The 26,052-nt window shown below is 43.4% G+C and overlaps 1 protein-coding gene across 1 annotated transcript; it reads left to right on the top strand.

Moving 5' to 3' along the window:
* Window positions 1-5,929: 5,929 nt before the first annotated feature.
* LOC120999181 (pleckstrin homology-like domain family A member 2) lies at window positions 5,930-6,322 on the top strand. The gene has a single exon (XM_040430077.1). It carries the CDS (start codon window positions 5,930-5,932, stop codon window positions 6,320-6,322), a length of 393 nt encoding a protein of 130 aa, XP_040286011.1.
* Window positions 6,323-26,052: the final 19,730 nt, after the last annotated feature.

Below are 26,052 nucleotides of genomic sequence, written 5' to 3'. Positions count from 1 at the left end.
TTGTCAGATGGATCCGCATCTGGATCCATCTGACAGATGCATCCATTTGCATCTGGATTGCCGGATGCGGCAGTCAGTTCCGGAATCCTCCGACGCAAGTGTGAAAGTAGCCTAAAAGATCCAAAGAGCCTCACGCTGGAGCCTACTGATGTCTACAGAAATTGAAACTGCGTGAACTTCGAGTGTGTGATTCGCCCCAGAATTGGATAATATTCCACCTGATAATCTATCTCTGAGATGAGATAAATCATTCAGTAGTTCAGTAGCTGCAGCCGTGCCTGGTCTCTGCCTCAGCAGTTCATCCTCCTCCCTCCCCTCTCCATATACTTAAATGGGCTGTGTATAGACTTCTGTGTACAGATTTGGTCAGTCAATTCAGAGACACTGAACGGAGCAGGAATGGGAAGAGAAATAAATGCAGAAATAGGCACATTTTTAATAAAATATAGTACACAGTTCTCTATTTTAACCTATGCTATTGAATTATTAAAAAATAGAAGGTATGCTTTACCCCATATAGCTCTATGTCTGTGCAGGGGATATGGGGCTTGTATCAGAAAACAGAGCTGTGATCAGGGGGGGACTGGGAACTTAAAGTGTCCTGGAAAAAATACTAAGTGTCCCTGTTTTGTAGTCGGGTCCAAATTAATGGAAGGCAGGGCCAGCAATACCATATTGTGGCACATTATACCACCCCAAAAGAGCCAAATACCACACTCCATCACAAAATACATCCCCAAAAAACTGCCAATGACCGGCAGTGAGGGGACTCAGTCGGAAATTTCCTTTTAAGGTCTATGGCCAATCCTCCCCCGGCTGTGATTGATATAAAGATATATGAAGAATTAGTTAGGGGAGAATTTTTGACCCATTTAAATTTAAAAAAGATCTACAATGGTGGATTTCGGGGGCGTGGGTTCGAATCCCACTGCTGCCACCAATGTAACGGAACGCCTAGCACCCCGACCGGGTACCTCCATTGATAGAGGCTCCTAGTGCTTCCAGAGGACTCCAAGCACTCCACTTGACACCGTCAGCACTGCAGACCCCACGAACCGCCGTAGCTTGGTGGAGGTCTCGCCGTCTCCTACTCACCCTGGACTTACGACAAGGCTCCAGGCTCCAGTGGGTGAACCTCTCCTTAATCCAGAGAGCAGGAACAGCTATTACAAGAGCTAGTAGTTATGCCAGGGGAGTATAGCAAATCTTCAGCGTATAGCAATCCCCCAGTGTCGATCAGTTACCCAAACACCAGCCTCAACTTGGTAAAGGGTAAAAACAAGAACTCTTTATTGAGGGCTACCCGCCCGTATTTATGCAGGTCCCCATCTGGTGGACACTCCCCTAGAGGACCAGATGGAAGACTGTGACACAGGACAGATATGCAGCAATTCAGGATACACAGACACAATACATCCCCACAATGCATCATGGTTTTCTCCTCTCTGCCCTGGAGACACCCGAGGAGTAATCCAATTATCTCTCAGGACAAAGGGAAATCGCCAATACACATGTGGGGACAACCGGACAGAAATCACCATTTAAACATACAATGTCACAACCCTTACAGTAAACACAGACATTTAACATATCCCCAGATAGCTCAAGTCTGAGTGCATATTATTAGGTGAATGGCACTCAGGCTACACAAATACAATAAAATTAGCTATCTGGGTACCCTCACATAACATACAATACAATTCCAAAGACAGATATGTCTGTCACACAACTCAAAACCCCACATATCCCCATAATGTATACATCCATGGATAGCTCTGATCTGGGTGAACAACATATCCAAAAATCACCCAGATCCGAGCAGTGGTTCCCGAATTCCATGGAAGTCACATTTGGCCGATCGCAAGCATGGCTTTCTTGCCCAAAACAGTTCCACAGATTTAAGCTGTGCGGCCGGTCTGTCTTCTCCTTTACAGTTAGTATGGGCCATAATCCTGAGGCAAGAGGCTGGTAGCCAGGCCCCTCCAAAACCCAGTGGCGAGGTTGGTTTTGCCACAGTGGACATTTACTTTAAGTGTGAATTAAGCATCAGGGCCACCTGATCTTTTTGCTCAAATAGATCAAGGCTCTAAAAAAAAAAGTAAAAGTACCCTAACTGCTGCAGTAAAGTAATATAACAGATGACCTCTTCTGTGCATCCTCTTCCTTCATCTCAATTTTAGGAATGTGCCCTTATGAGCAGAGCTCACATGATAGGAAATGTTTGTTTCCGTGGCAACCCCAGTGCAAGCAAAATGTTTATATTGTTGCAGCAGTTAGTAGATTGTTAAAAGACAAGTCATATACCATATAATGTATGTTGGTAAATATTATTTTCAGTTAAAATAAATTACATTTTTTAGAAGTGCAATATCCCTTTGAGGAAATGTTGGCATTCCAAAATCATGGTACCCTACTAGGAAAGTGTGCACCATTCCTCTGTGTACAATAATCTCACCTACCTCTTTAGGTTTTTATTCGGGGAAGAATTTTTCATTAAAAAAGTCACCCTTTTTGGCCATTTTACCAGATTAATTTGTCAGAAAAAAGCAGAACCAGTGCTTTACAAATACGGCGCTCAGTCTAAAATTCATTTCTATGGACAGTGCTCATTGAGCGCTGTGTAAAGATCCACGGAGGAAAGGCAGGGACGGTAAAAAAACATCCCTGCTTTCTCTATGGGGAGCCCAGCTGTCACTGCTGCACGATTATCTAGATCATCTAGAGATATATGGCGACTGCCCAAACTTATATAGTCAAATAGGTGGTTGGCAAATGGTTGATGGTTTCAGGGAGCTCAGAACAAAGAGATTTCAGTATTGAAGGGCCGGCTCCAGGTACATGTGGGCCCTTGGGCGATAAAGTCTCAGTGGGCCCCCTTGTGGCATTTTGCACGGCGCTTACAACAATGAAACTGCATGTATTAGAGATTAAATACCTTACACAGAGCATGCTACAGAGCGGATATATGTGAATCAGTCCTTATGCGCCTACTTTTTCCTACCCAGTGTTTCAGTCCCTCAGGTCTACTCACGGTATTCTGTTTTTAACTGTACATCCTCTAAAGACAAACTACATACATTGAATACACTGCAGACTGGCAGAGGGTTGCTGAGCTGAAGGCACTTTACCACACAGACTGCCCCACTTTATGCTTATGATGCCTCCTATTCCACCCTGGCACCTAGCCTGTTGGGCTTTCCTGTGGGTTCATTACAGATCACATCACAGAGCCGCCAGCTACTATTGGCTGAGAGCCGAGGTGTAATTATTCCCCCTTTGTGCAAGCACACAGTAGTAATGCCCAGATGTGCCCCTTCACAGTAATTATTCCCACACTGTGTCCCCATCACAGTAGTAATGCCCACACGTGCCCCCTTCACAAAACTTATGGCCGGATATGTGCCCCCTTCACAGTTGCTATGCCCACATATGCCCCCTCACAGCAGTTATGCCCAGGTATGTGCCCCTCACAGTAGTTATGCCCATATATGTTCCACCTCACAGTAAATATGCTAAGATATGTGCAACCTCACAGATATGCCAAAATATGTGATCCCTCACAGTTGATATGCCAAGATATGTTCCACCTCACAGTAAATATGCTATTATATGTGCCACCTCACAGATATGCCAATATATATGCCCCCTCACAATTGATATGCCAAGATGTGTGTCCCCTTCACAGTAGATATGCCAAGATATGTTCCCCTTCACAGTAGATATGCCAATATATGTGCCCCCTCACAGTATATATGTCAAGATGAGTGACCCCCTCACAGTAGTTATGCCAAGATGTGTACCCCCCCTTACAGCAGATATTCCAAGATATGTGTCCCCGTACAGTAGATATGCCAAGATATGTGCCCCCTTGTAGTTGATATGCCAAGATATGTGCCCTCTCACAGTACATATGCCAAGATATGTGCCCCCTTTACAGTAGATATGCCCAGATATGCGCCATCTTCACAGTAGCTATTCTCAGATGTGCCCCCTTTATAGGAAGTGAAAAAAAACGTAAATACTCCTCACCTGTCTCCTCCTATGATCTGCGCTCCCAGCAGCAGGATATTGTGACACATGGCGCTGCTGTGTAGGAGGAGCAGAGGCTGATTCCAAGCCTTCCCTGCTCCTCCTCCTATACAGATCAGCAGGACGATGTGTGAGGACATCATGCTGCTGCTGTGGAGCGCCGGTGGCTCAATGGTGGAGCGGGGAGCGAATGGTTCCCTGCTTCACCATTACAATCAGCTGTGCTGTGGCCCCCCTAGGAGAAGTGGGCCCGGCACTTGCTAGGGTATGCCGGGTGCTGACACCAGCCCCGCCAGCATGGACCTCTAGGTCTCATCACTTACTCATAGGGGGGATTTATCATAAGGAAACTACTTGACGTCAGTGTTACTTTAGTCTGCGTTGGAGTACATTGCACTAGATTTATCAAATGTCAAGCTTTGTTTGTTAAAATTGGAGCATCTTTAAACCCAACACTTTTGTCTAGAAATGCTACTCGTTTTCTTATCCCACCCCTTTACTGGAGTGAGTTTTGAATTTTTGGGGATTTAAAAAAAAAAGTCCCTGATGATAAATTTGGAGTGACACTCATGAACATATCTAACCACACCCACTTCTTAAAACTGGAATGAGTGGTGTAAAATACAAAATGTCACAACATTTTTGCACAAGTGACCCCAAAAAGTCACAAAGCCCCTATTTTGCAACTTTTTGAAGACCAAATTGTGGAGTGTAGTGCTTGATAAATCACCCCTGTAGACTTCTTTTACCGAAACAACCTCTCCAGGCAGCACTGATACACCAAGTGTAAGTTCTGAGGAGGCGGAACATGACACAGGGGTTGTTCTATCAATCCATGTGTCATGCACCGCCCCCTTAGACCCTGCTGTAGTCATAAATAGTGTATACCTTTGCAATGTTTGTTGAAGCTGAGTAATCCCAACTACACATTCACATAATAACTTTCCCTTTACAACCATCAGTGATCACACCATTAGTACCAGAGATGACTGTTTCATTTTACAAGAGCTCCAATAAACTTCTGCTGGGGCATGACTGTACATCTATCAACTTACACTAATCCTGATGCACAGAGTCATTGAAAAGAATTTAGACTCATTAGATGCCTGTGCTCCTTTTCTACATCGCTGCCATCCCCTCCACTTAGAATTGATTGAATGCTGACCTATTTCACTAGCCTGTGTTCAGACCGCCCGCCAATAGCATGTAATAGAGTTAATCCATTCTGTATTTGTCTGCAGTGTGTTTAGCTGCCTTCCAGCAAGGAGGAGCCAACTACATCTCACAATCAGTGAATAACTACAGTCATCCTATTAGGCTGGGCAGTGTTTCTTGCAGCTGCATTTGTGTGACCAGGAAGAACTTACAGCGTCTACCTAGCATTCAGTCCCACCCAGAAGCCTGGGGCATGAATGAGGAGGAGAGTCATAGATCCATCCTACAAGCACAAAGCTGTCTCCCTCTGAAAACAGTTCCTTAGTGTGCACTGCTCTAATCACCAAAAGAAGAGCTGGATATTACATTTTCTGCAGTTCTGAGCTGTCACGTTGCTCCTGCCCCATGATATTGTCCAAGGAAGACTTTGTATGCAATCTACCACTGTAGCCGGCGAAGAAGGTTTGGAAAAGCGTGGTGTTATCCGCAGTGAAGTTATTATTCCTATGGAAGTCTGCAAATATCAGCTGTCATGCCCTAAAGAAGTTCTGCATTGAGAAAGAAGACTTCACTAAAAGAAAGCCTCCTGCTCGTTGCAACACGATTCCAGCTCGTAGATAAAATTATGCCAGACTAAGTTATGGCTAAGAGATCTAACCATTAGAAGGTCTAAAACTGGCCCAATTCATTCTTAAGTTCACCGGCGAAGACCACACAAAATTAGCAACTAATAAACCACGCCGCCATGGCATCTCCTGTAGCTATTAAGGAAGGGGACCTGGAAAAGAGGAGTGACAGCTTCCTTCAGCTATGGAAGAAACGAAGATGTATCCTGACTGCTGATGGTCTACATTTGTACACAGACTCTAGAAAGAAAGGCAAAGCCAAAATTCTACGATTCGATTCTTTGGCCAAGTTAGAGTGTGTGGAAAGAAAAGGGGAACGTGTCTACTTTACCTTGGTCACCATGGAAGGACAGGAGATAGATTTTCGCTGCAGGGAACGCAGCCGATGGAACGCAGAAATCACCCTGGCCTTGGTAGGCTTCCAAAACAGAAGAGCCGTGCAAGAACTAAGAGCACGAAAAGAGCTTCAGGCCAGGGATTCAGGGGACCGTTTAAGAAGCTGGGGACCATGATTGTTACATCTATGGTAAGAGACAGATTGTTTTTGAACTTTTGAAATAGTTTTTCTGACTTGCATCATGCTTAAGAATACTGTTGCCCGAACTTGTGGTTTTCAAGTTCGGCGTACAAGTTTCGGGTTATCTAAGAATTGCGTTATGGATTCCACTACCATGGATCTATGGTCCATGGTAGCGGAATCCAAAATGGAATACTTAGATAACCCGAACCTTGTACGCCGAACTTGAAACCACAAGTTCGCTCAACACTACTTAAGATAGTTGCAAAAATCAGAATATTCCAAGGAACTAGTAATAAGTGCTTTCATGTGTTGATCACAGTAGAACATTTGGCTCTTGATGGCAACTACTAGATTTAGAACTGCAACCAAAAGGTAAAAACATTCATCTCATCAGGTAAAAGCCAATTTTCAAAAAAGGTTACTTGGAAAAGGAATCCAGTGGATTTACGCATTAGCTGCTGGGCACTACAGAGGCAGGGGTATAGTAAAATGAGATACAAGTTTGGCATATTCCTAACATTGGAGAGTTTAGGGTCACCGTTGACCTACAGATATTAGCTTTGCAGGGTTAATGGCTCAACCATTGCTTTTTTGACCCTTTTAGCCACTATTCTTATTGTTGTTGTTCATTGAATTAACTTTACGAGGGACCAAAAATGGCTAATAGATCTTTAGCGTGAGGGCTGTACATACAACCCTTCATGTCTCAGTTCTCTGAACTATTAACCCCTCAAAGACCACTGGTTCATTTTCTTTTTTGAATTTTTTGTTTTTTAATCCCCACATTCCAAGAGAAATAACTTTTTCAATTTTCCGTTCACATAGCCATATGAGGAGGGCTTATTTTTTGCAGAACGTAGTTGTATGTTTTAATGGCACCATTACATTCATCATGTCTTGTATTGGAAACTGGGGAAAAAATTATTTGAAATTTTTTATATTCTGGTGTTCACTGAGCGCTAAAAATGATATGACATCCTTATTCTGCGGATCAATACAATAATGGCAATATCAAATTTGTATCGTTTTTATTTTGTTTGACTACTTAAAAAAAATAAAAACAGTTGAAAAAAAAATACTATTTTATATGCATCTCCATTTTCCGACAAACATAACTTTTTTCATATTTCCATCTACTGAGCTGTAAAAATGGCTTATTTTTTGTGGGGAAAATTGAAGTTTTTATTGGTACCATTATTTTTTATTGGTACCATTTTTGGAGTAAATACAGGTCTTTTTTGTAAACCATATATTTTTTTATTTTTTGTCATATAAAAGTATACAATTATACAAAACTATTTTTTCATACAATATAACATCAAACATAACATAACCCTCTAAATCCCTCCCTCCACCCTCCTCATCCCTCCACATCCCCCTACATCTCAGATGTAGTGGAATTACAATAAATACTTTGATCACTTTTATTTAATATTTTTGAGGGGACAAAGTAAACAAAAATGGTGAATTGCAAACTTTTTTTTTGTTACAGCATTCACCACGTAGTTTTTATTATTTATTTTATATGGTAAACTGGTGAAAGCAGCTTATTTTTTATTTTCAATGTTATCTTGTTTTTTTTACTTTCTCTGCGATCTTCTAATCGCTTGTCCCATACATCGCAATAGAATACTATTGCAGTTTATGGGATTCTGACACACAGCCTGCTGAGCTGTGCCTCGCGCATGGCTTTATAGGCAGTTAAAGAGGTCGTCCAGTTTCCGATATTGATTACCTACCGGTATTCTCAGGATAAGTCATCAATATCAGATACATAGGGGTCTCACTCCCGGTACACCCCCCACCACCATCACCATCATTCTCTTCATTGTTTAATTACAGCTCCTTCATCCCATTCACCTGAATGGGAAGCAGCAGTTGTAGGTACACTCTGTCCCATTCATGTGAATGGGACAGAGGCGTTATAATTACACTGCTCGTTGCTGCAAAGTCGACGGTGAGCAGGTACACGGTGAAGAGAATTCATCACACATCAGGAGTGCTGCATTCTCTTCAAACAGATGATTGGTGTGGCTTCTTGGAGTCGGACCCTCGCCGATCTGATATTGATGACCTATCTTGAGAATAAATCATCAATATCAGAAACTGGACAACCCCTAACCATGACAAGCCTGAGAACCTTCAAAAGGTCCCAGGCTGTCATGGTAATTGATCAGAGCCCCACAATTTTGCTACAGGGGCTGTGATCGTAAGGCAGAGGGAGCGTCCCTCCTTCTGCCTAACTTCACAGATGCCACGATCGATATTGACCACGGCATCTGAAAGGTTAAATGACCAATCCCGTCAATTGCGGATTTACGTATGCTGCATTATACATCTAGCACCCATTATACAGCCAGCACCAGCCACGTATGGAGCAGGCTCAGCACGGCAGCCTGCTCCACACAAACCCATAAAGGGGTTGTCTCACTTCAGCAAGTGTCCTAAAGGTCCATTCACACGTCAGTATGGGATGCATCCGTTCCGCAATTTCAATGGCGCCACATGCAGACAGCACACCGTAGTTCCATTCCGCGGCCCCGCAAAAAAGATAGAGCATGTCTTATTCCTGTCCACAGCCATGAACAAGAATAGGCAATTCTATCACAGGACCGACCATGTGTGGTCAGCAAAATGCGGAATGCACATGGCCGGTGTCTGTGTTTTGCGGATCCGCAATTTGTGGACCGCAAAACGCTTGCGGACGTGTGAATGGACCCTTATGATGTAGATAAAGTTAATACAAACCACTTACTAATGTATTGTTATTCTCCATATAGTTTCCTTTGCTGGCTTCATTCATAAACATTGATAGGGACCTTAGATTGTGAGCCCCAATGGGGACAGAGTGATGCTAATGTCTGTAAAGCGCTGCGGAATATGTCAATGCTATATAAGTGTGTATAATTATTAATAAATAAATAATAAATACATTTTTCCATCACACGCCTCGTGTCCATGGTTATGACCACCCTGCAATCCATCAGCAGTGGTAGTGGTTGCACACTATATGAAAAAGGGCCAGGACCGAGGTAGCGCACACAGGCTAGTGCTTTTTTCTATAGTGTACAAGCATGGCCGCCGCTGATAGATTGCAGGGTGGTCGTAACCATGGAAAAGAGCAGTGTATAATGTGATGTAAGCATAATGACATGCATGTATGCGATTATGCATTCAGGGGTTGTCCAATATTTTGATATTGATGACCCATCCCCATGCTAAGTCATCAATATAAGATTGGTGGGGGCTGACTCCTGGATGTTTGAAAAGGCCACGTTGCATTGCTGAGCGCTGCAGCCCCTTCCTAGGGCAGTGCCGTCTCATATAGAAACCAGGCGCAGTTCAGTCCCATTGAAATAAAAGGGGCTGAGCTGCCCTACCGATCACAGCGCTATGCTTGGTAAGCTCACAGGAGCACCGCGGCCTCCTCAAACAGCTGATCAGTGTCGGTTCAGGGTGTCGGACCCCCACCATCAGATACTGAGGACCTATCCTGAGGATATGTCATTAATATGAAACACATGGAAACCCCATTTAAGTACCACACGGAGGAAATTGTTTTACGTTTCGATATAATGGATTGCATAGTGGTTTTCAATATGACCATAAGGTCAGTCGAATGTTGAAGTTTGTGCTTTTGGGGTTTCTTATAGGCCCTTGTCCACCATTGAGACTAACCCAAGTGTGCACACACCCATATCTGCTAAGAATTAGATTGTAAGCTCTTCTGTTCAATAAATAGTAAGTGTGAGTGCACAATTGTTAGGTTGAAGTCCTTGCCATTGAGGTCTTAGCTTGAGAAACCCGATAATCCGTTTTAATCCCTGGTGCGGTTTATCCGTGTCAGAGGGTTTAGCAGTACAAGGCTTTGTTGTGCGGGATTAATATGCTCAGTCAGCTAAAGGGCAGCATCTTCCTTTCATTGCCTTTGAATCATTTTCCATCTCACATGCGATGTCCCAATTACAGCAGAAGCCGCGGAGATTCATTTTACATAATTGATTGGGAACAGAGAGTCAGGCCAAACCGGATCACAAGGCTACACAAGAGTTCCAGTGTGTTTCTCATCATAAGGCTTGAAAATCCTGCAAAGCGTTTCATCTACTTTGTTTTTCTGTTTTTTCAAGGTTTTTCTCAAATTCTGTCAACCTCGGTTGCCAAGGTGACTAAAACTAGTGGCTTCTGGGTATTGTTTCATGCTATTATGCCATTCTCTACGATCTTGTAGGCACTTAGTCATTCATGTAAAATTAACTGTGTTTTGTAATGAGTTATTTTAGGGTTTCGCCAATTTTAATTCTATCATATAGCTAGCACACGAAAGGTTAGAAAACCAAGGCGGCTTTCTTCCCGAAACAGCGCCACTCATGACCATGGGCAGTAGTGCAGCTCAGTAATCTGTGGTCATGGGGCGCTAAAGGGTCTGTTAGGCTACTTTCACACTTGCGTTTAGCATTTCCGGCATTGAGATCCAGCAAAGGATCTCAATACCCGAGAAAAATGCTTCCGTTTTTTCCCCATTTATTGTCAACTGGGACAAAACGTAACTGAACAGAACGCTCCAAAATGCATTCCGTTCCGTTTGGTTGCGTTCCCGTACAGGAGAGCAAACTGCAGCATGCTGCGATTTTCTTTCCGGCATGCGATGCGGAGAAAAATGGATCCGGCATGACCCACAATGCAAGTCAATGGGGAGGGATCCGTTTTTTCTGACACAATAGAAAACGGATCAGTCCCCTATTGACTTACAATGGTATTAATGCCGGATCCGTTTTCTTGCAGATTCTGAAAAAGCTCAACCACTCTGCTGCTACTGCAATACACTGTGGAGTTTGCACTTCCAAAATCTGAATAAAATTCTGCAGCGTATCCGCTCTGTGTGAACATACCCTACTGGTAAAGTCACACAGTCTCAGTACCACTTGTAGCTGAATGTGACATGTAATGAACCAAACTTCGGATTACTAAGAGACCAATATTTAGGTATCTCAGTTGATCACTTAGTCAAGTGGACCCCTATCATTTAGGATGCCTGCAGTGGTTATTGGAACCAGATATACTGGCTTGATTGGAGATTATGAAAATGTTAGGCCTATTGCACACGACCGTATGGCTTTTTCAGTGTTTTGCGATCCGTTTTTCACGGATCCGTTGTTCCGTTTTTTGTTTCCGTTGTGTTTCCGTTTCTGTTCTGTTTTTCCGTTCCGTTTTTCCGTATGGCATATACAGTATACAGTAATTACATAGATAAAATTGGGCTGGGCATAACATTTTCAATAGATGGTTCAGCAAAAAACGGAACGGAAACGGATGCATTTCCGTATGTGTTCCGTTTTTTTGCGGACCCATCGACTTGAATGGAGCCACGGACTGTGATTTGCGGGCAATAATAGGACATGTTCTATGTTAAAACGGAACGGAATAACGGAAATACGGAAACGGAATGCATACGGAGTACATTCCATTTTTTTTGCGGAACCATTGAAATGAATGGTTCCGTATACGGACCGTATACGGAACGCAAAAAACGGCCAGTAAACGGGAAAAAAAAACGGCCGTGTGCAGGAGGCCTTAGGCTCAGTTCACAGCTGAAGCCATGACGCTATGCCAAATTAGTCATCGATCTGAATGGTGTCACATGGATTCAATTAACTTCAATTAAGGGGTTATCCCATGATTAATGGAAAAAAATAAGGCTATACCAAATTATTTATTACTTACAATTACAAAAAAATTCTGATCCAGGTGCTGGTTTGAAAATTGTAGAATATATTTTGTGGGACAACCACTTTAAAAAGGGGTTATCAGGGTTCTGTTGTGGTATCTGTGATTTTGATGGTAAAAACAGTGCTGCATGCTGTGTTATTTGTGCTGCCAAATGTGAAGGCTGAAGGATGTTCTGGTGGCAATGTTAACAGAGCTCTAGTGCAAATGGAACGACGGGGGGAAAAACGTAAAGGGTTTGTGTCACTTCAGCAAGTGATATTTATTATGTAGAGAAAATTAATACAAGACACTTACTAATGTATTGAGATTGTCCATATTGCTTCCTTTGCTGGCTTGATTCATTTTTCCATCACATTATACACTGCTTGTTTCCATGCTTATGACCACCCTGCAATCCATTACTGGTGGTCGTGCTTGCCCAATTTGGGAAAATGTATTGGCCTCTCTGGTGGTAGGGACCGTGGGAGCTGCTGAATTGCAGGGTGGTCGTAACCATGGAATGGAGCAGTGTATAATGTGATGGAAACATGAATCCAGCCAGCAAAGGAGGCAACATGGATAATAATAATACATTAGTAAGTGCCTTATATTAACTTTCTCAACATAATAAATACTATTTCCTGAAGTGAGATAGCTCCTTAGTTGAAGCACCTTTGGCAGTGATTACAGCCTCCAGTCTTCTTGGGTATGATACCACAAGGTTTACACACCTGGATTTGGAGCTTTTCTGCCTTTCTTCTCTGCAGATTCCCTCAAGCTCTGTTAGGTTGGACCATCGGTGGACAGCCATTTTCAGGTCTCTCCAAAGATGTTGGTTTGGGTCAGGACTCTGGCTGGGCCACTCAAGGACATTAACAGAGTTGTTCCTAAGCCATTTCTATCTTGGCAGTGTGCTTATGGTCACTGTCTTGTCAGAAGGAGAACCTTTAGCTCAGGGCACTCAGATTTTAATTAAGAATATCCCTGTACTGTGCTCCATTCAGCTTTCAATCAACTCTGACCAGTCTCTCTGCTCCAGCTTCTGAAAAACACCCCCGTGGCATGATGCTGCCACCGCCAGGCTTCACTATAGGTATGCTATTGGACAGTGCCTGGTTTCCTTCCAAATATGACGCTTAGAATTGAGGCCAAAATTATTGATCTTGGTTTCATCACAACAGACAATCTTTTTTTCTCACAGTCTGATTGTCATTTAGGTGCTTTTTTTGCAGTGATGGTTGATCTTCTGGAAACTCTAGGAAAGTTAGGCAAGCCCTAGAAAGAGTCCTGGTTGTTTCAAACGTCTTCCATTTAAGAATTAAGGAGGCCACTGCACTCTTGTAAACTTTCAGTGGAGCAGAATATTTTTTTGCACCCTTCTCCACATATGTGCCTCAAACACAATCATGTCTCTGTTCTCTACAGTCAGTTTTTCCCTCCTCTTTGCTTGGTTTTTGCTCAGATATGCATTGTCAGCTGTGAGACCTTATATAGACAGTGGTTCGTCTTTCCAAATGATGTCCAATCAACTGAATTTACCACAGGTGGACTCCAATCAAAGTGTAGAAACATCTCAAAGATGATAAAGAGAAATGGGAGGCCCCAGAGGAAAAATTCTAATGTCATAGTAAAGGGTCTGAACACTTATATACCTGCGAAATTTTAGTTTTTCCTTTTTAATACATTTTCAAACATTTCTAAAATTCTGTTTTCACTTTCTGATTATGGGGTATTAAGTGCAAATTGATGGGAAAAACTTTTTTTTTTTTTACTTTAGCACAAGGCCAGAACATAACTAAATATGAAAAAAAGTGAAAGAGTCTGAAGACTTTCCGAATGCATTGTAGTCTTTCGTGGTAGCATATCATTAGTTTACCACTGAGAAATCACAATTAGTTCCACATAAACCAGATATCTCACAACAAAATTAGATATTTTTACCTAATGGCTCAAAGTTTTAAAGCTGGGTACTAGGCATTTTTTTTATTACCTAAATAGCAATAAAACATGTCTATAACATGTGCTATGAAATGTGCCCAGGGGAAGTAATTGCCCACTTTATGCCAAAGACCACAAAAATGCTGCTTATTGATGCAGGCATCAAGGCTTGATTGGTATAAATACGTGCTCTTTGAGATCAATTTGTCGAGGCTCTTCAATGCTTTTAATTTGCAAGTCATGGGGTTTTATTGTGCAGGACAGTAAACCTGCAGTCTGATTAAAAGGTTTATTATTCCTTAATGGAGAATGGCTTCAGTGGGGACTTTTTAATTTGTGAGTAAAATACTTAGAAGTGAACCATTTAGATTAGGGCGAGAAGGGCTGTAGAGGAAAAAAGCCTTTCACTAAAAATAAATTATGGTAATAGACGTCATAAAAAACAAGGCGCTCTGTTCGCACATCAATGCTGAAAAAATAGCATTGACTCACAATATCTCATTTAGGCCTCTTGCACACGAACGTGTTTTTTTCCATTTACGTTCCATTTTTTGCGTTCCGTATATGGAACCATTCATTTCAATGGATCCGCAAAAAGAACGGAAGGTACTCCGCATGCCTTGCGTTTCCGTATTTCCATTCCATTCAAAGATAGAACATGTCCTATTATTGTCCGCATAACGGACAAGGATAGTACTATTCTATCAGGGGCCAGCTGTTCCGTTCTGCAAAAAACGGAATGCACGCGGACGTCATCATTTTTTTTTTGCGGATCTGTTTTTTGTGGACCGCAAAATACTGAAAAAGCCATACGGTCGTGTGCAAGAGGCCTTAATCCTCAATTAAAGAATTTGGGTACAGTCATTGAAATAACTCCTTCCAAGTCATTTTGGCAAATTATATATGTATACCATAGGTATAAAATAATAGGATATAATAGCACAGATACACCCAGATATGCAGAACCATATAGCCAATTGTATCGAAATTTATCAGACCCACCTCATCTAAACAATCCAGAAAAATTATCTTGAGCAACAAAGGAGCAGTGACCTCCCAGTACAAAGTAAAAATGGGACCCACCTTCATGCTAAAGGTTCATGTTATCTCCACTTTTCTCTTTCCTCCAGATATACTCCTATTTTACTTGCTAACATTGCAATACCTGAGAACACTTTATTTAAAGGGACTTTAACAATAATGGCCGACCCCTTGGAAAAAGCCATTAGTGTTTAAATGGTGGAAGTCAGACTTCTGTGATCAATCAGAACTATTAAGGGACTGTAGCCTAGTAATGCAGCTTGGCCCTGTGGCTTCTCCGTTCAAGCGCCTGTACCTAGTACGGCAGTTATTCCTATTCAAGTGAATGGGACGAGCTGCAGACAGTATCAGGTACCGGTGCTCCAGGAGGGCACACCCCACCAATCAAATATTGATAGTCTACCCTAGGGATCAGGGGTGGACCTAGCCTTTCTGCTGCCTGAGGCAAAAAATGAAACGGCGCCCCACCCCCAGTGCCAATTTCTTAACCTAACCCCTTTGCCACAATGAAAGCGCTCATTGCCTATGGCCCTTCCGCTGCCCCCCTCTTGCCCCTACCTGGTGCTGCCTGAGGCGATCACTGCCTCACCTGGCCTCATTGGTGGTGCACCCCTGCTAGGGATATCCCATCAATTTTAAAGTTCAGAAAATCCCTTTAACACTCATGAGGAAGTCAAACAGAGAAAGAAAGATGTCCGACACTTTGGTAGATTTCTAGATTCTGATCTCAGTCAGACTGGTTGCTAAGAATGCTTTGGTTCACATCCTTATTGTTTCTATAGCATCCGGTTTGTCTCATTGGCACTGTGCTGACAAAAGAGAAGGGAATAGCAGTAAAACTATAACAATTTTCATCTCAGCATGCACTATTAGGCCTCATGCACATGACCGTATGTATTTTGCGGTCCGCAAAAAAAGGATCCGCCAAAAATACAGGTGATGTCCGTGTGCATTCCCTATTTTGCGGAACGGAACAGCTGGCCCCTAATAGAACAGTCCTATCCTTGTCTGTAATGCGGACAATAATAGGACATGTTCTATTTTTTTGCGGAACAGAAATACGATCATACGGAAACGGAATGCCCACGGAGTAACTTCCTTTTTTTGCGGACCAATAGAAATGAATGGCTCCGTATAAGGTCTGCCAAAAAAGCGGAACGGAGACAGAAAGAAAATACTTTTGTGTGCATGAGGCCTCAGGCTTCTTGCACACGACCGTGGTTTGGTTCCGCATCCGAGCCACAATTTTTGCGGCTCGGGTGTGGACCCATTCACTTCGATGGCACAGAGTGCTGTCCACATCAGTTGCTCCGTTTCGTGGCCCGGCAAAAATTATAGATCATGTCCTATTCTTGTCCATTTTGCCGACAAGTATAGGCATTTCTATAATGGGCCGTCTTTTTCGTTCCACAAATTGTGGAAGGCACACTGGAGGCATCCGTGTTTTGCAGATCCACAAGAGGCCTTAAAGGGAACCTGTTACCAGTTTTATGGTGTCCTAACTAAGGGCAACATAAATAAGTGACTGATTCTCTTAGCACAATGCTGGGTCACTTTCTTTAATTGACCCAGTCAATCTGCCAACATCTTGTATTGAAAAGCTCCAGCTGATAATGATGAGTCCTGAATATTCATGAGCTCCTGACTCTCCCCGCCCACCTGCTGCTGATTGACAGTTTGTTTCCATAGGAATCAGCAGCAGGTGGGCAGGGGAGTGGCTATAGCTCTGAAATAAACATATACGCTAGACTCAATGACATCACGCTGGACTCAAATCAGCTCATTAGCATGCGGCATCTTTGTGTGTATATTATGAGGTAACCATCTGTCACACCAGTAAGTGAATACATCTAAGGCACTTTAGTAGTTAATGATTGTATATAATTAGTTAGATTATAATCAAATATCCACATGACCGGTTCCCTTTAATGGTGTGCAAGAGGCCTTAATCAGATTTTTATATAAATTAAAAAATGAAATGAAAAGGTGGCCAATGACCTTTCAGACACATACAGTAGTGTGTGATTATTTTGTGTCATAGTCGTCCTTTATTTGCTCCGTTCACATGAATAATCCCTATAAATGTGTCAAGTAAAGTTCCTAGATAAGTTGAAAGAAGAACAATGGCTTCCTGTGTTTAATGGCGTGGCAATACTGTCTCCATAGCAACAGAATCCTCCCTGTACCTTTCAGCAATACAGATGGTTGGTGAGAGCCGTCTCTGGTTTTCATCTTCTCCTTGGCCGCATAACACCTGCTTCAGAAACACAATGTAATCATTTTATTATGGTGCCATAAAGGGGCACTAAATCACCAGCTGCACCGCCATAAAGACATAGATATGCGTTATTATGGTCATTACATGTGTGCTATGTTAGCACAGTTGGATTGCTATGCTGATCATGAGTTTTAGAATTGATTTGTCATATGTAGTTTTAATTCCTCAGAATCTAGTGAAAAAGAACATGGCAGCACCCAATGGACGGCAGGGAGCTGAAATGATGAGAGTTTCCTCTTAAAATAGAAAGAAAATCACATTTTAAGTACAAGTTGTCCTTTTGTGTAACATTTTAGGAAATTCCAGTTAGCCGCTCTTAGTTATAGCTGTTTCGGGAAAACTGTATGACAACCAATATGGCCGCTATTAAAGGGAGTCCGTCACCTAATTTTCACCAATATACTGTAACTAAGAGCACTGCCCCATACACATCCCAGACATACCTGTGTGCACTATGTGTCTGTATTCCATGTCCAGGAAAAGCACTTTTATTCTGCTGGAAAACAGCTCCCAAGTGCCCAGCTGGAAGTGAAAGTAAAACAGCTTTCACTCCTGACTCCATCTCTAACGGCCATATCTTCTGATATAGTGGATATAATGCTGTGATTCTGGTATCGTTTGAAAGGTTGGAGTGCCAGCTTTCAAACAAGGACAGATCCGTTGTGCAGGCCACAGACTTCTATTATGCCTCTAAAGGCATTCCGTTATGCATTCCGTCATGGAATTGCGTTATGGTAACACAATTCAGCACATACCCTAACCCGAACACAAACTCGAACTTCAAAATATGAAGTTCTCTCATCCCTAATTATGGCAAACAGTTTTGGTCCTGGCATTTTTTGGGGGTAAAAAAAAAATACCTACGAATACACTTAAGTTGATCAGCATTTTTTCTAGCATCTTTAAGGCTGGGTTCACACTTGAGCGTTTTACAGCGCGTTCAAACGCGCTGTAAAACACTCAACACATGAAAACCAATGTTTCCCTATGGCCCTGGTTCTCACTTGAGCGTTTTACAGCGCGTTTGAACGCGCTGAAAAACGCCCTACGCTCAAACAAGTTCTTGAGCTTCTTTGGGGCGTTTTGACGGCCATAGGACACTGCTGTCAATCACACAAACGCGCGTCAAACGCGCGTTTACTATTGCAAAAAACGCGCGACAAAAACGCGCGTTAAACGCGCATATCAAATACGCTCAGGTCTGAACCCAGCCTAAGGTGTTTTTGCCCATAAAGTTTGTTTTAGCATCTGTCATTTTTTTCATGGTGTTTTTTTTCCGTATTATAAGGCTACATGCACACGACCGTATGTGTTTTGCGGTCCACAAATTGCAGATCCGCAAAAAAAAAGGATGCCATCCGTTTTTTGGGCGGATCCATTGTAACAATGCCTAAGGGCTCGTTCACACGAACGTGTGCTGCCCGTTACCGTATTGCAGACTGCATTTGCAGATCCGCAATACACGGGCACCATTCCGTGTGCATTCCGCATCACGGATGCGGACCCATTCACTTCAATGGGTCCGCAAATCTGGAGATGAGGAACAGAAGCACGGAACGGAACACTATGAAAGCACTACGGGCTTCCTGGGGTTCCGTTCCGTGCCTTCCCATCGCAAAAAGATAGAACATGCTCTATCTTTTTGCAGTACGGAGGGATTGTAGACCCATTCAAGTGAATGGGTCCACGATCCCCATGCGGCTGCCCCATGGATGGTGCCGGTGCATTACGGACCGCAATTAGCGGTCCACAGCATGGGCGCGGGCTTCACACGTTCTTGTGAACGAGCCTTAAAACGGACAAGAATAGGACATGTTCTATTTTTTTTGCGGGGCTACGGAACAGACATACTGATGCGGACAGCACACGGTCCTATCCGCAAAAAAAACGGAATGGACTCGGAAACAAACAACGTTCGTGTGCACAGTTGTGTACTCCAGCACTGAATGATATGCTGAAAAAAGGCTCCTTTGCACAGCCAATTTTGCAGGCGATTGTCAGGAGGGAAGCTTTCCTAACTGACAAGTGCCTGCTCCTCATTGGAAGAGACTGCTGCATTTACATGCAGCAATCCCCTCCACAGTATAAGGAGGAGCGATCGGTAATTCTATCGCTTGTTCCCATACTGAATCGTTGTTTGCTAGCAGCAGAGGCTGTTTACACAGCACGATTTGCCGCTGACAAACAACTATTTAGTAGAAAAAGGAATGAAAGCAGCACACACGGTCTCATCGGGTCACCAAAATGCATCAGCCGCCAAAAAAAACGCGGATCCACAGCGGTCATACAGAAGGTTGAAGTAGAAGAGTCACAGCAGCATCTCCGTTTTTTTTCTTTTTTATTGCAAAAGCTTCACAACATGTATACAAATAAAGTGCGACGTTTCGGCCGTAAACCAGCCTTGATGCTTGATAAAGGCTGGTTACAGCCGAAAAACGTCGCACTTTATTTGTATACATGTTGTGAAGCTTTTGCAATAAATAATAAAAAACGGAGATGCTGCTGTGACTCTAATACTTCAAACAACTATTTAGGTGACCGCACAAACGATACAATTCAATCGCTGAGCACCAATCGCTCAATCGCTCATCAATGCCACCTTTACACCATCAGATAATCACTAACGAGTGTTCCTATGAATTATCTGATGGATTCTCAGCCCATGTAAAGGACCCCTAAGGCTACATGCACACGACCGTATGTGTTTTGAGGTCCGCAAAAAAAAAACGGATGACATCCGTACGCCATCCATTTTTATTTGCAAATTCGTTGTAACAATGCCTAAAACGGAAAAGAATAGTACATGTTCTATTTTTTTCGTAGGTCTACGGAACGGACATACTGATGCACACAAGGTGTGCTGTCCGCATTTTTTGCGGACCCATTGAAATAAATGGGTCCACATCCTGTCTACAAAAAAACGGAACGGACACAGAAACAAACAACGTTCGTGTGCATGTAGCCTAAAGGCAGACTCGTCACGGATCCACCGTGTGTTCACACCCAAAAAGACTTTCCAGAAACCAGAGAAAGACATTAAAGAGGACCTTTCACTACAATAAAAAATATAAACTAAGCATACAGACATGGAGAGCGGCGCCCAGGGATCTCCCTGCACTTACTATTATCCCGGGGCGCCGCTCCGTTCTCCCGGTATAGGCTCCGGTATCTTCATATGTTCGGCTCAACTGGGTGGAGCCTGCCGGCTGTAGCGCTGGCCAATCACAGCGCTCAGCTCATAGCCTGAGAGTTTTTTTTTCTCTCTCAGGCTATGAGCTGAGCGCTGTGATTGGCCAGCGCTACAGCCTGAGAGAGGGGACCCCGGCAGGCCCCACCCAGTTGAGCCGAACATATGAAGATACCGGAGCCTATACCGGGAGAACGGAGCGGTTGCCCAGGTATAATAGTAAGTGCAATTTTCAATGGGGCCAGAATGTGCTGTCCGAATCTGCATTTGCGTATCCGCACTTCCGCATCCGTGCTTCCATTTCCGCAAAAAAATAGAACATGTCCTATTATTGTCCGCAATTGCAGACAAGATTAGGCATTTTCTATTATAGTGCCGGCGATGTGCGGTCTGCAAATTGTGGAATGCACATTGCCAGTGTCCGTGTTTTGCGGATCCGCAATTTGCGGATCCGCAGAACACTTACGGACGTGTGAATGGACCCTAAGAAGCACACAGCTTCATGTCCACTAACCAAATTATTGGTCTTAGGGCTCGTTCACACGACCGTATGGCAAGAATAGGCAGCTCTATGGGGGTGCAGGCCGGGTGTACTGCGGATCCGCAATAGATTACGGACGTGTGAATGGACCCTAAGGCCTATTTTAATACGGGCGTGTCCGGATTAGGTCCGGATGCGTCCCGGTGTATTGCGGCAAACCCGCGCGAGTAGGAACGCAATTGCAGTCAGTTTTGACTGCGATTGCGTTCCGATGTTCAGTTTTTATTGCGCGGGTGCAATGTGTTTTGCACGCGCGTGATAAAAAACCGATTGTGGTACCCAGACCCGAACTTCTTCACAGAAGTTCAGGTTTGGGTTAGTTGTAGTGTAGATTGTATTATTTCCCCTTATAACATGGTTATAAGGGAAAATAATAGCATTCTGAATACAGAATGCATAGTACAATAGGGCTGGAGGGGTTAAAAAAAATAAAAAAATGATTTAACTCACCTAATCACTTGTTCGCGCAGCCCACATCTCTTCTGTCTTCATCTGTGAGCAATAGGACCTTTGATGACGTCACTGCGTTCATCACATGGTCCATCACATGATCCATCACCATGGTGATGGATCATGTGATGAGCGTAGTGACGTCACCAAAGGTCCTATTGCTCACAGATAAAGACAGAAGAGATGTGGGCTGCGCGAACAAGTGGATTAAGGTGAGTTAAATTATTTATTTATTTATTTTAACCCCTCCAGCCCTATTGTACTATGCATTCTGTATTCAGAATGCTATTATTTTCCCTTATAACCATGTTATAAGGGGAAATAATAATGATCGGGTCCCCATCCCGATCGTCACCTACCAACCGTGCGTGAAAATCGCACCACATCCGCACTTGCTTGCGGATGCTTGCGATTTTCACGCAACCCCATTCACTTCTATAGGGTCTGTGTTACGTGAAAAACGCACAAAGAGGAGCATGCTGCGATCTTCACGCAACGCACAAGTGATGCGTGAAAATCACCGCTCGTGTGCACAGCCCCATAGAAATGAATGGGTCAGAATTCAGTGTGGGTGCAATGCGTTCAACTCACGCATCGCATCCGCGCGGAATACTCGCCCGTGTGAAAGGGGCCTAACTCATAGACTAAAATACATAGATATCACGGTCACCTATAAGGGAAGGTCAAACCAATCAAATTTCTCAGATAATAAACCGCACTTGTTGCATAATTAGACCTGAGGGATGGACACTCCCCTTATATAAGTGATAGACATACAACACGTGGCTTTGTTGGGGGGTAAAAAAAAACACCTAAAATACGCCTGATTCGATCAGCATTTTTTTGCTGGCTTCTTATAGAAAAGTATGTGGTCCCATCCGCAATGTCACTTCCTCTGTAGAGCTGTATGGAGAAAAAAGCATTGGTAAAAAATATAAAAAATCGCCATGCAAAAATACCAACATACTTTGCACATGCGTTTTTTGAAGCTGCAAAAAAACACTAATGGTGGTCTAGGAGAGAAAAACGCCATACACCCAAAAATGCACCTCAAGGGCGAAAAAAACACCACTCCAAAAAAAGAGTTTGGCTAAGTCTACACGGCAACATTTTGTTGCACCAATGTCGCGCGACAATTTTTATGATGGTAGTCTATGGTGTCGAACTGCGACATGCTACATGCTGCGACTGCGACGCGACAGTCGCCAAAATCATTCGAGATGATTTTTCTGCGACTGTCGCGTTGCAGTCGCAGCATGTCGCATGCCGCAGTGCGACACCGTAGACTACCATTATAAAAACTGTTGCGCGAAATTGGTGCAACAAAATGTCACGCGACAAATGTTGCATGTGTAGTTGCGCCCTATCTGTCGCGCAACTTATGTCGTCGTGTAGACCTCGCTTTGTCTAGCATTTAATATTTCCCATAGACTTCCTGGAGCTAATGGCTCCATATAAAACTGAGCTGTAAACCTGCCTCAGTGTTTATTGTGGGAAGTAGCCGCAAAATAGTACTAGCTGGCTCAGGTGGAGCATAGCAACCTGGCATGGGATTGACGTGGATACAGAAGCATCTACTCAGGAATGTTGCTTAATCAGCAGTTGCAGATTTCCTCACTAGCTGAGAGGAGGCTTCTTAGCCGGAGGCAGGACAGGCCTGGACATGCCGCCGACTGGTGCCAGTGCACCCACAACAGATACAATCAGTCTGCTCAGTGTTTCCGAGGATATTTGTCATTCTCATCCATTGTTGAAGTAATGTAATTCAGTGTACAGTTTAGGCCGGTGACAGCCACTTCATAGCTGCGGGATGTGTAAAACCACAATGTAGCATCGCTCTGTAATCAAGCCGTGTAGAGGGTGGGAGGCGTGGTGGTAGATAACATGAGGAATGAAACATGGATGAAATATTAAAGGGCATCTGTCATCATGATTAACCCTATTAAACCCTATTAAACCTCCTTTCTTTCTGCTATCGGATGTTCTGTTGCATAGAAATTCTAACTTTTATTATATATGCTAATGAAGCTCGGAGCACCGAAGGGTAGGCCTAGCCCCTCAGGGCGCCGCTTCAACTCCTCCCCTCCCCTGCTGCCATTCTCCTTCCTCCACTGATTGACTGGGCCAGACATCCTCACTGCCCCAGTGCCTGACCCTGAAATCTCATGCATGCGCTAGCAACATTACAATCGGCGCATGCACAGTTTGGATCTCAGATAGGGGCTACTGAACAAGATCAACTGAACATGCATCAATTGTAATCTCACCGCCACATGAGCAAGGTTTCAGGGCCAGGCATCGGAGATGAGGATGCCTGGTGCTGTCAATCAGTGCATGACATGGAATAGTGATGGGGAAGAAGAGGAGGTGAAAGGGTGCTCCGAGCTCCTCCATCCTCTGTGCTCATTAGCATATTCGTAAAAGTTATGATTTATCTGTAATGGAACATCCAATTTCAGAAAGGAAGGTAGCATTGAACAATAAACCCTACCAGGCACTATGCCTAGTTTGGTAGGGTTTATCATGGTGACAGATGCTTTTTAAATATTGGGGTACAGTTTGCTATGGAATTTTCCGTAAAAAACTGTTATCAAATCATTTTCAGGAACTGTTTGAGAAAATACTGTGTGTTACACCTCATTTACATGACTTGCACAATATGGTGCACAAAACGGAACTTACTGTTTTGGTCTATGTTTTTGGGGCATATATTATTATTATTTTATTATTATTTATTATTAAAGCGCCATTCATTCCATAGCGCTGTACATATGATAAGCGGTGCACACACATAATACAGACAAGTGCACTAAGCAGGAACAAGACGAGTTACAGACTGGTACAGAAGGAGAGAAGTATCAGAGATACAACATGTATACAACATTTGCTGTCATGTGGACCCATGACCCCATCGAGATGTATGATGGCAGGATGTATCTATAGAAGGTACAATCCTAGCTGGACCCTGGTTTCAGAAGGAGGGGGTCCAAGGGCCCATTTACATTCACATAAGAAGGCACCATTATAAATTTGGAGGGGAGGAGACCCTGTTACAGATTATGCAGTGGGTCCCAGGAGCTTGTGCGGTAATCAGCACAAGCAAGTCCTCTCAAACGTTCCCTATTATCTTGCCTGTGGACCACCATGCCTCCTATTTTCTCCTAAGTGGACATTTTAGTTGATGCCCCAACGCTCCCGTCTTAGACCTTATTCATACGTCTGTCAGTGAAGGCATCAGTATTTCATCCGTGAAGATTTCTGGCAAGGGTCCGTTGTTGGTCCGTGTGTCTGAGTGTTTCCTACCAATGGCCAGTGAAAATCACTGACAGAACATTGATGGCATCAGTGATCTATCAGTGGTTTTCATGGACCCATAGATCTGAATGGGTGTGTTTGGTCTGCATCATGGACCAAAGTAGTACATGCCTCCATGTTTTTTCCACTGACCCACAGGGAATACACAAATTAAAGTGGTTGCACGTCTGCGTTCAGCTATTTTCGGAAATCCCATAGGAAAGGAATGGGGAAAGTGCACCGTACAAGCGCGGCCACCACTCATTAACTTCTATGGGGCTGATGCGCTTGGCTATTTTCGGCAGTCCCATAGAAATGAATGGAGGTTGGCCAAGCATGTATGGTGCGCTCTCCTTCTCATTCCAGAGGTGGGTACCGCACCTATCAGACTTTGGGAGCATATTCTCGGGATATGTCCCCAATGTATGAGATGGGCCAATTCCTTTAAAGACAATGGATCCGTATGCAGTCCGTGGAGAACATAGACATTGCACATCTGTGATTCAGTGACATGTGAACAAGCTCTTATAGTGGAATGTCAGTGCAAAAAATTATTGGTGCGACTATGAAATAAATGGTAACCCGATAAGCGCTATTACATTGGCTGCTGTAAAGACAATGGCAAAATTCATCAAGAAGCTTACAAATTCCATGCTTACTTTCTTACTGCTTGGTACATTAGGCCCACCGTGTGGTCTCTGGTAACGGCAGGTCTCCTGCTTGCAGTATTGACCCTATGGGGTTAATGATCCGCAAGATCCTTTTGTTGGCAGCTTGTTTAGATCTCAGCTTTGACTTTCAAACACTAATCCAGATGTAATACATTCTTCACAAGGCTCAGTATAATCATCTCTGCTCAGACAAGAGTAGTAGGGGGCAGAGAGGGGGGCTTTTGGGTTTGTGTGTTTATATATGAACCCCAGATAATGACCGGACAATCAAACTGAGGAAGAGCAGATACTGAGTGAGGCCAGAACTCCTCAGATGGATGATTTGGGCCTACATATATCACAGATTTAATTGAGAAAGCTGCTGATTAAAAAAGGTTAAAGGCTGGTGTCACACTACGCAGACCTTCCAAGTGTCCCTCTTTTGAAAGAACAGTCCCTACTTTTACGCCAAGTCCCTGTGTCCCTCTTTGATCCTTAAATGTCCCTCTTTTTGATCTCAGGTATAGATTTGAATGATTATATTTACAAAATTGATCCAGAAAGTGTTTGTCCGGTTCCCATCTGTATATTAGTGCTCGCCTTGATGCAATTAGGATTGTAGAAATATCTATATTCA

The sequence above is a fragment of the Bufo bufo genome, chromosome 1 (genome assembly GCF_905171765.1).
Source record: "Bufo bufo chromosome 1, aBufBuf1.1, whole genome shotgun sequence".
In the NCBI taxonomy this organism is placed as follows: Eukaryota; Metazoa; Chordata; class Amphibia; order Anura; family Bufonidae; genus Bufo; species Bufo bufo.
Note: the sequence above shows the minus strand (reverse complement) of the source record. Positions and strands in the feature narration are given on the sequence as shown.

Bases quoted from the DNA above. Each gene is read 5' to 3' on its own strand.
- LOC120999181 (XM_040430077.1), top strand. From the start codon at position 5,930: ATGGCATCTCCTGTAGCTATTAAGGAAGGGGACCTGGAAAAGAGGAGT.